General features: G+C 34.4%; 1 protein-coding gene across 1 annotated transcript in view; it reads left to right on the top strand.

Moving 5' to 3' along the window:
- Positions 1-11,397, top strand: part of Necab1 (N-terminal EF-hand calcium binding protein 1) — a 156,197-nt gene that overhangs the window by 85,404 nt on the left and 59,396 nt on the right. The window contains exon 5 of the mRNA XM_010611999.3: positions 1,241-1,338. Coding sequence (XP_010610301.1) covers positions 1,241-1,338 — 98 coding nt within the window. The remainder of the gene's footprint in view (positions 1-1,240; positions 1,339-11,397) is intronic.

Genomic DNA, 11,397 nt, shown 5'->3' with positions numbered 1-11,397 from the left:
AAACTCAAAAAAAAAAAAAAAAAAAGAAATGTACAGATCTCTCTAGGTAAATATTAGGTTTAACATTTCTCTCTGCTTGATTTCAACTTGTAATTTTGGGATCAATCCAGTGCTCAATACTTTTCATTTTAATCATAATATCCAATACGCTGTTTCTCATAACTGAACAATGAAATAAACATGGCTTTTGCTCTTTGTTTGTTTGGGTTTTTTTTGTTTTTTTGTTTTTTTGTGTTTTTTGTTGTTGTTGTTGGTGGTTTTTTTTGGTACCGGGGATCGAACTCAAGTCCTTTCACTTGCAAGGCACGCCATGGAACCACTTAACTAAATCCCTGGCAGGCTTTTGCTCTTTGAAAAACATTTTTGAAATTGTTTTTTAAAAACCACAATAAGAACAGTTCTGTGGCCAGTCCTGTAGCAGGTTTGTGACATCACTTACTCTTAACCTGGAGAGAGCTTACCATCCTTAATGGTTTCTCAGAAGAAGCAACAAAATGTAACTTAACATTTTTTTCTAAAACTACTACCCTAAGGAGATCTAACAATTTACTGTCAAGAATGATTCTTTAAGAGTAAAAGAATGACTTTTTAAAAATGTAAACATCCTTGTCAGTAGTTCCAGATTCATTTTGCTCCATTTTTGTAAGAAAGAACTTTGTTTCATGAATGATGGTAACCCTCTAGAGTTTCTTTTCTTTTCTTTTTTCTTGGTACTGGAGATCTAATTTGAGACCTTGCGCTTGAGAAGCATGCGGCTGAACCACTGAGATAAATCCCCGGATAGAGTTTCTTTCCCTCTTTTGTTTGTTTGTTTGTTTGTTTCAGATGACTTCCTTTCTAACATTCATTTTATTGGTACAATTTAATGTACACAGCAGTCACATTCATCTAAGGGAATTTGTACCTGTACGTGGTGTATCTTGATTCCTCTTTTTCTCCCTCCCCTCCCTTCCACCCCTCCCCCCTATTTACAAAAGCTTTGTTTCCATTTTTTCCTTCATTTCCCTTTTTCCTTCTTTCCCCCCTCCCTTCACCTTTTCCTTTTCTTTTTGAAGAGTTTCTTCCTATTTCATGTTATGTATTATATTTTTTGTCCTTGCCTTAGTATCATTTGAAAGACTTCCATTTTTCATTTATAGCTGACATTCATTTTACTCAGTTATTAAATTATCAGTTGATTTTTGGTTTTATGATTACCTATATCCAAAAATAAATGTATTTCAATATTTTAACTTTTCAGAGTATTTTTCCCAGCATTTGGGCGAGTATGAGAATGTCCTGGCAGCACTTGAAGACCTAAACCTCTCTATCCTGAAGGCCATGGGCAAAACAAAGAAAGTAAGGAAATGGTGATGTTTACTTTCTATAAAACTCTTCTTTGAAAAATATGCTATTGGAAATTATGCCTATTTTAATGTATCATGAAAATATGTGTTGCTTTTTATAGATGTATAATTATATACATTTTACAATTTGTTTTTCTTGTATTGAATGAGCTATTTTAGTTACTCATAGTATGACAAACACTATGCTGCAGAGATTGCACTTTGTTCTGATGAAACTGTTCAGGCCGCTGTCCGTCTGATGGGGACACAAGTGTGTAAATGAGTAATTCCATTCCAGTGTGACAGAAAGAAGTGGAAGGCAGGACACCTAACTCACATAGAAGGGCTTAGACAGACAAGATCAGGTGCATTCAGGGTGGTCTGGCTGTAGACCACACTGAAGGATTTAAGGAGAAGGCCATATCATTTTATAGAAAAAAATAAAGAATTGTCTAGCCCTCTATCTTTATGGAGTAGTCAGAGCCGGACAAAAGGGAGATAGGAGCAGTATACGCAGAGGCTGAGCCAACAGGGGCACAAGCACTCCAGGAAATGAGAATGAAAAGGAGACTCGTGTACAAAACCAAAGGCTGTCATCATGTGAGATGAAGGTGGGGCCGAGAGGAGCCACATCTTTCATGATGTGTACTATAGGCAAAGCTATATATGAGCCTGCATCCTAAATGCGAATAAGCCAGCAAATGCACTCTTTTAAAAAAAAGATCATGTCATAATTAGCTTGGAGTTGAAGTGAGGATATAAGGGGAATGTTCACTTTCTTTCCAGAGAGAGGGAGAGAGAGAAAGAGAGAGGGAGGAAGCACACACCAGAGAGAGTTAGTTCTTGGGAATTAAAATGAGAGTGGAAATAAATATGCAACAGGACTTTGGAGAATAAAGTTTAGAAAGTCTCCCCAAATGTAAGGCAAAACAGAAGATCAAAGCATCAGTCCAGAACATCCTATACCCAAATAACATATTACAGAAAGACAGAGCAAGGAAAACAAAACAAAACAAAACAAAACAAAAAAGGATCAGAAAGTGTTTTCTCTAGATTTCTTCAGGAGAATTTGGAAACTGCACAGTGACCTTGTCCTGTGGGAATTTCTCTCAGGAAATAGTCATTTAAAAAAATCTCCATTGGATTTGGCTGGCTTCTTCTCATTCTTTAGGTGTCATCTTAAATAACATGGACTCAGAAAAATCTTCACTGATTACATATCTAAAGTCGTCTCCATTGGAGTATCATTTGGTCCATGCTAATAATTATCAAAATAAGTGAACATATACATTTTTCTTTCTTTCTTTCTTTCTTTTTCTTTTCTTTTCTTTTTTTTTTTTTTGGCTGTAAGGAGTTAGAAGAGCTGGTGCGGGTTTTTTTCTTAGTTTAACCTGAGCCTAGCACAGGACCTGACAAAAAATGCACTCAAAATATTGACTGATGTATTAAATAAATGTATTAATTAATGAATATTCATATGGCTCCAAAAGCTTTGCTCCTTAAAGAAAATTAGCTCCTGAGTTTATCGAAAATTTGTCCACATTTCTTTCAATAGGCAAAAAAAGGAAGGCATATAATCTTTCTTATAACTATGTAATAACAATACATTGTTTTTCCTCAAATTGATGCAGTGAGGCTTTGTAGAGCTTAGACTGAAGTCTGTCTATTATTTTGATCTCCTTAATTTACAAAATCTATCTTGATATTGACCCATAAAAATGAATTTGATTCATATGATCATACTGCTTAATCAAAGAAAACATGCAACTTTGAATTTTTAGAACATGGGAAAAAGAAATGAACTGATAGAAAATAAAATTAGAAACAATTCCTTAGTGTGACGACTCAAAAATGAGTGAAATGCAGGATTTTTATATTTTTCAAGGTGCTGGTGAGCTGATATCTTCCCCTTACTGACTAACACAGTGAAGCTCTCTGAGAGAGACAGCCAGCATTTCTTTTCAAGAATCTTGGTATATTTTTACTCAGATGAAAAGTTCTGTCTCAGTGGGAAAGGCTGATTATTCCAGGCTTTTATGAAAAATGAAATACAAGCTATTTGTGGTCTATCTTGACTGACAGTACATCTGTTTGCTGTGTCAGAGAATAGATAAAATGGGTTCTAGCTGCTTGACTTAAACCCCAGAAGGTGACTTGGGACAGATAAAGCATGTCATTATTATTTCATTTCTCCTCCTTCTTAATCGCAGCCTTTCAAGAGATCCTCCAGGGATACATGGACTATTTAATTGCTTATTTTTCTGCCATGAAACATGGTATGTCAAATTCCAAATGGTCATTGGAAAGCATGAAGGTAACTAAAATCAGAAAACACACACACACACACACACACACACACACACACACAACTATGTTTGTCAATCAGTTGAGACTGAGCACAGCTGAGCCTCCGTTACTTTTGATTCTTATATCCTGATGGCTTCTCTCTCTGGCATCTCTAGACTCCTTCACCTCAGTCTCTGCATCTCTCCTCTATCCCTAGTTTTTTGTGTTTAGCATCCAGGATTCCTTAGGCTTCACATTCCTTTAACATTTAAAGATTACAGTCTTTGTGTTTATAAGTCTTACAAAGAAAAAGAAGAAGACTCGCTAATAGGTTTCTTCGTTTCAATATGGAGAAAAGATTATTAATTACTACATTCTATGCAGGGTTTATCTTGAAACAAAGACCTTTCTTTCAGGCAACATATCAGAGCTGAAATAATATCAAATATGGCATTGAAAAATAACCTCTTAGATTACATAAAATAAGAATATTTATTTTTTATTATAGTTTCATCATAATCCTTTAAGTGTGGATTAAAAGTAAAATGAAAAAAATAATTTTGGGCTTCAGAATAACCATAAGAAAACACTTTCCAAAAGCTTGGCATCTCCTTTGTATCCTGAAGTGATCTCTCTTTTATGTAAGAGTGTTTAGGGAAGAAGTAGAGACTGGGCACAGGGGAAGGAGGAGAGAAGCTTCTTTAGGTTTTATCTTTGACCTGATAGGCGAGAAGAAGCTGAAAATCTTTCATGCAGTCTTGGCCTGATTTCTTTGCTCAGCACCTGATAAAGGGGAACCCAAGTTTCTTGCAAAGATCACTCAGTTAAATCCTGAGGGGCATGGTCCTGTCAGAGGGAAGCCATGCTCTGCTGAAAGTCTCTGCAGTGCCTACTGACTCTGAGAGTAAGAATATGAGGGTACAGGGCTCAGTGGTGCCGCAGCCTGCCTGGCAAGTGCAAGGTCTTGAGTTTGATCCCCGGTACAAAAAAAAGGGGGGGATTATAAAATAGTTTATTTATTGAAATCATAGAGAGATATATCTGAATTAAGTAATTCTCATTTTAAATGTTTAATTTAAAATGTCTGTGGTTCCATATTGAACATATTACAAATATAGCATTCCAAGTTATAATCATGATGCACAAAAATTTTTCTAGTTTTAGATATCTTTGATTATGATTGAGAGAGAGGGAGAGAGGGAGGGAGGGAGGGAGAGAGAGATCACACTGAGGGCCTCATGGATGCTAGTTAAGCAAGTCAAGCATCCTACCACTGAAACTATACCCCCAGCCCCACCTTTGGGGTTTGAGACTGTTGAACTTCTCAGAGTTCAGCTGTGGATCAGCAAAGACATGGAGAATTCCAGCCTTTGTATTAGAATTAGAATTATTTTCATGTTTTTTTAAAGACAAATGAAGAAGTAGTTGCCCAGAGCTCAATGTAGGACCATGTGAAGACCATGTGAAAGGAATTATGGACAGGAGCCCATGATAATAAAGGCTGAAATGGTCCTTAAATACTAAAATCAAAAGATGAAAGTACATAAGGAAGTTCTAGCATGGAAATTCAAATAGTATTTAATACATAGTTTGTTGGCATCTAAGAAATAGATGAAATTCTAGTGAAAAAATAAGAGATATTAACATCCCACATCAAGCAATATTTAACTTTCTACTTTTTAGAAGAGTGAAATATGTTACTCAAAAAATGCTAATATATTTCAGAGCAATAAAGCCATTGGTGGCCTTCTGAGCTCTAGATAGAATTTCAAAGCATCCAAATAGGAGTCTATTTAATTTTTTGCCTCAATAGCTGATTATTCTAGAACTAATTCTTGAATAAGCTATCCTTTGTCCATTCCCTTAAAATACCATGTTTAACATTTTCTGAATATTTATGATAAATACTAGTTTTATGTCAAGGTTCACTATCTTGTCCCACTGACAAAACAATGTCTTCCTATATCATTGACATATTATTTGAATTCTTGAATACTTAGGTATACTTGAAAATGTGAAAGTGTAAGTCTTCCCTCATCATTCTTCTTTCCCAAATATTTTTCCTTTTGTTTGGCCATTTTTTTTGCATAAGTTTTAAAATTGGGTTTTTTTCCCGTATCTATGGAAAATTTCATTTAATATTTCACTGGATTATCATTAAATTTTTTTCAAGTCACTTTGAGAAAATTGTAATCTTAGCACTATTACCCCTTTCTTTTCAGGTGGGCCCATATTTCTGCATTTATTCAAGTTTCCTTTTATACCTCATTTAAATTTTTAACAATACTTCATAGTTCAAAACATTTCTTGTTAAATCAATCCATATATATTTTATATGGTATTGCACTTATGAATGATCTCTCTATCTTTAGCTTAATATTGGTGGGATATTGCAAAATGAGTGGTTTTTGTACACATATTTGTTCCATCTGTGATATGCCATTTGTTTTCCTTTGCTAATATCCCAGGTTTGAGCACTGAGATTTTAAAAACCAACCACCAGGAGCCAGGGACTTAGCTCAGTGGTTCCATCACCTGTCTCGCAAGCACAAGGTCCCAAGTTCGATCCCCAGTACTGAAAAAATAAATAAACAGACCAACCACTTCATCTGTCTCCCAGAGAAACTAATCTATACAGTCTTTAACCTCGTGACTGATCATCACCACTTTTCTGATTTGAACTCTGAAGCTATGCTATGTCTGCTGTGTTCTATAAGGATTTTAATTCTATTTCAGTGCCACAGACAACAAGAAATTGTGACTCAGCACTTTAAAGTATTATATTTTAGAGGAATAAGATCATTTACATGATACAAAATGCAGCTTGTAAGTCACAAAATACTACAAATGTAAACTTGTAAAACGTTACTAGATTTTTATGTATTGTTATCCAAAGAGAAAAGACACAGAAACAATATAACAGTGAACAAATAATATATTAAATCAATTGCTAATTCACTGACAAGGGTAATAAATAAACTTGATGTTCCAAAACAGAGAGATCAGTGTGAACTGAAGAGTCAGCTGAAACTTCAGAGTAAAATTCAAGTGAGTCTCAAAGAATAAATGGAATATAATAAAGAAAGATAAAGGCACCTGCACATAGTGAGCTTTCTCTGTTTTTTTAAGAAGCCAGTTTTGGAGGCTGATTCTTCTAGAAAACTGTTTCGGGTCCAGAAAAGCTGTAGTTCTGGAAGGATAGGGTCAGGTCACTGTGCGCTGCAGCATGCAGCATTTCACTGAGTTAGGGTTTCTCCAGTGAGTGCATAGGAACCAAGCAGTGGTCTTGCACATGATCTTTACTTGACTTGATTTAAAATAACTGAACAGTTTCCTGGAGATGTAGCTCAGTGGTAGAGCATTTGGCTAACAATACATTCCTAGACTTATAATTAGAAGGCCCAAGAAAATCTGTGATATACCTTGTGGTTTAGACAAGGTCCCCATTAAGTCACTTTTTTATGATAATTTTGTATTTCATACAATTTCTCCCAATACCCTCAACCCACTCCTCTTCCCCACACCCTAAACAGAATTAAGGTATAGAGAGAAATTATTTTTGTTCTGTGCCATGTACCTATGACTTTGAATAGCTCTTTATTTCTTTCCTGGAAATCTTTTTCAATTTTCTTAAATCATTACATAGAACATCTACATTATTAATAAAAAAATGGAAGTAAATTTTCTGCTTAATGAAGTAATGAGTGCAGAGTGCACTGTTTAAGTTAAACAGAAAAGCTGGTTTACTTTACCTAAGGATATAGTTCCAAACTAGAGTTAATGGAATGAATTTATAGCCCCATTTTTAAAGAACTAATCTTTGAAGTATTAAAGGCTAGAATTGGGAAAGAGAAGTTAATATAAACTTTCATGGAGCCTACACAACACGGCATGTCATTCCTTCTGTCATGAAAATCCAATTTGATATGACTCATTTCTTTTGTCTGAAGTAGGGAGGGAGATTAAAAATTGGTCTCTGTTGTATTTCTCAAATCTGACAAGCATCAATTATTGTCTTGTTGAAGGTGTTCTTTCTTTCGGGTTTGCCATTGTAATTAAAAAATACTAAATATCGTTGGAGGATTAGTTTTCCCAAAGTCATTATTTTGGAAATACATTCAAAAAGAAAATGAATGTATGCAAAACTGTCTTACAGGTGAGGCTACAGGACAGGAGAGCTCCTGGTGTGTGTTATAGCCCCTTTGAAATGATTCATTCGGTGACCTTCAACTGTGTAGTAACACAAGAGATGTAGTTCTGGTAGCCTTGAGGTTTATTAAATGACCTGGGATCTCAGGAAATCTGTCTTAAAAGTTTCTGTAGACTTGAACAAACTTCCATTTGACTCTCTGATTTACATCTTATTCATTTTCATCAACTGTCCTACAAATGATTGGGCTCTGAATGTATGGGATGATACTTTCATTAGTTGTGCATGGAGATATCAGAATACTAATACATATGTTATTTTGTGGAATTGAAATACCCAGAAGAGCTTTTAGTTTTTCTTGTCAAACCATCATCAGATTCATCATCATCGTCATCCTCATCATCATCATTATCATCATCATCATCAATTCTAATATAGCTAGTATTTGTTGGGTTATCACTACTTACCAAGCACAATGCTAAAGATCTTTATTTTGGTATCATATTTTATCAAATATTTTATTAGGTCCCATAATTATCTCTGTAAGTGTATGGATCAATAGGCAGGGTAATGCAAGACTGTCTGCAACACAAAGCTTTAAACAGAGTTGCTAGGAATGGTTGAAACCATTTGCGGCAATAGAAACTAGGTAAGCATCATTTTGTCAAACTAATCTAGAGCGTTATCATGGAGTAGACAATATTTCAATTCAGTTTCTATGGACAAAGACTGCTGGAACATAGTGGGAATGGAAGTCACCTTAAGGAAAAGAAGTAACAAAAACATTGTGCAAGATACACAATGCTTTTCATGGAAACTTGTGGATACAGTGTGTTTCAAGCATGCAGTAGAGAAGGAAATAAAATGATTAAGAGGTGACATGTATATATACCAATTTCCCCAAATGAGTAAATATTATGGATCACAAACATATACTAAGGAGAAATAAACTAAAAAATATAAATAAAGCATGCAGTAATTTGGAATACCTGTGGACAATCATGCTAAAAGGCAAATTGGCCAGGAAATTTAGATTTTAATCATTAAGCAGTAGAGGGATATTGAAAGTTTTTAAACAAAAGAAATCAAATTGGTCACACAATGGTCAGTTAGGAGAACTTTTAAATATACATTCATAGTTTCCGTTCTGTGTATATTTGAGAATTTTATTCAAAGTATTTTACAAATTCTAAAAAGATATTTTTACTATTCTCAACAATATTCATTCCTAAGAAGAAAAATATCTTATCACTATAAATTTCTTCTAAGTTTAAAAAAACATCATTTCTGATCAAATTCCTTGGGAGAGAGTCTTAATAGCTACAGAATGAATTAAGAAAGACAGAGCCAAGTTTGCTGGCATGAAGTGTTTTTCTGTTCAAATATATATTTATACACACACACACACACACATACACATATATATGTATATTTTTTGGTACTGGTAATCAAACTTCAAATATATTTTTACATGATACAAACATAGTGGATAAAGGATAAGAATTCTTGGCTTACAACAACAAACAAAACAGCAGTTATACAAAATGTTCAGAAAATATTTGTGAGAGGATTATTCTTTGTTTTGTACATCAAAACTACAGCTTATGACCTCACATGGTCATATAGTTTTTCTGCTTTATTCTGAGTATCAGTATTTTGATGAAATGATATGAGGTGATTACAGTGTTAATTTATGGGTGTTATCTCTGTTGTGAGAAGGAAACTATTACATGATTGTTCAGTCAAATATGAGCAATAATAACTATCCAATTATACTAACATTTGATATATCATGATTTCCATCTTTTTTAGATTAATTTTATTGGTACATTTAAGGTATACAATATAATGACATTCATCATTGGAAATTTGCACCTTTATATAATCCATCTTGGTTTTTATTTTTTCCCTATTCTTCTGCTCTCCCTTCAACCCTTCCACACCTCCCTGTCTACAAAGACTTTGTTTACATTTTTTCTTATTCTCATATTAATTCCATTCTCTTCCTTCTTTTCCCCTTCCCCTTTGCTCCTTTTCTTCCTATTTCATATTATCTATTTATACCTTTTAGTCCTTATTCATATTTTTAGTTTCCCACACTAGAGAAACTATTCATTATTTACACGTAAGTGTCCTATTTATTTCACTTAAGAGTATCACTTCAATGTACATCCATTTAGCTATAATTGTCTCTAGTTTCTCATTCTTTATGGCTGAGTAGTACTCCATTTTTATTTAAAAAACACACACATTTTCTTTATAAGACTCCCATTGGTGGGCAATGGGCTGCTTCCAAGTTTTAGCTATCACAAATTGTGCTGCTATGGACATGGGTACAGCTATATCACTGTGGTATGATTCTTTTCATTCTTTGGGGAAGATACCCAGCAGGGGGATAGCTGGGTCAAATGGGACCTCCAATCCTAGTTCCATACTGATTTCCACAGTGGTTGCACCAGTCTACACTCTCACCAGTAGTGGAACAGGGTTCCACTTTCCCCACAACCCCGTGAGCATTTGTTACTGGTTGATTTCACCATAGCAGTTATTCTTTCTGGGGTGAGGGGGAATCTCAGTGTTGTTTTCATTTACATTGCTCAAATGACCAGTGATGTTGAATATTTTTTTCATATGTTTTTTTTTATTTATTTCTACTTCTTTGTCTGAAAAATGTCTGTTCATTTCAGGTGCCCATTTTTTAATCAGGTCTTTAAATTTGGGAGATCTGATTTTTTTTTTAAGTTCTTTATATATTCTAGATAGTAGACCTTTATCTGAGGAAGAGCTAGTGAAAAGTTTTTCCCACATTGTGGGTTGTCTCTTCACACTTTTTCATTTCTCTTGCTGTGCAGAAGCTTTTTAATAAGAACACATCAAACTTGTTGATTGTTTGTGCTAGTTCATGGGCAACAGAGGTTTTGTTCATAAAATCTTTTCCTTTGCCAATGTTCTCAAGAGTTCTAACCTCTCTTCCAGCCAGTTTAGTGTTTCTATTTTAATATTTAGATCTTTAATCCACTTTGATTTTAGTTTAGTGCATGGTGAGAGATATGGGTCCAGTTTTAATCTTTGGCATTTTGAAACCCAGTTTTTCCAGCACCATTTATTAAAGATGCTATCTTTCCTCTAGAGACAGTGTTTGGCCCCTTTGTTGAAGATGAGGTGGCTGAGTGTGACTGGATTTGTTTCTGCATCTACTAATCTGTTCCACTGATCCTCAGGTCTGTTTCTTTGCCAGTACCATGCTGTTTTATCACAGTAGCTTTGTAGTATAGTTTCAAGTTGGGGATTGTGATGCCCCCTACCTTGTCTTTATTGCCTAGAATTATTTTTGCTATTCTAGGTCTCTTCTTGATCCAAATGACTTTTTGGATTATTTTCTCAAGGTCTATGAAGTATGTTGCTTGGATTTCAATTGATACTGTGTTGAATCCATATAGCAGTTTTGGAAGTATGGCCATTTTCACTAATTTCCATCTTTTAAAAGAATATTGAATCATTAAATATTATACCTACCATATTTTCTCTGTAACATATATAATATTAAAATGATATTATAATATGTGGAAAATTTTTAAAGAAAAAAGAAATGACCCATGTGACTACCATTCAAAAGACCATTTTCATGTTTGTATT

Source organism: Fukomys damarensis, unplaced genomic scaffold (genome assembly GCF_012274545.1).
Source record: "Fukomys damarensis isolate Sample0158 unplaced genomic scaffold, DMR_v1.0_HiC HiC_scaffold_5, whole genome shotgun sequence".
NCBI lineage: Eukaryota > Metazoa > Chordata > Mammalia > Rodentia > Bathyergidae > Fukomys > Fukomys damarensis.
The sequence above is the reverse complement of the archived record's forward strand: the minus strand, read 5'-3'. Positions and strand labels throughout refer to the sequence as shown.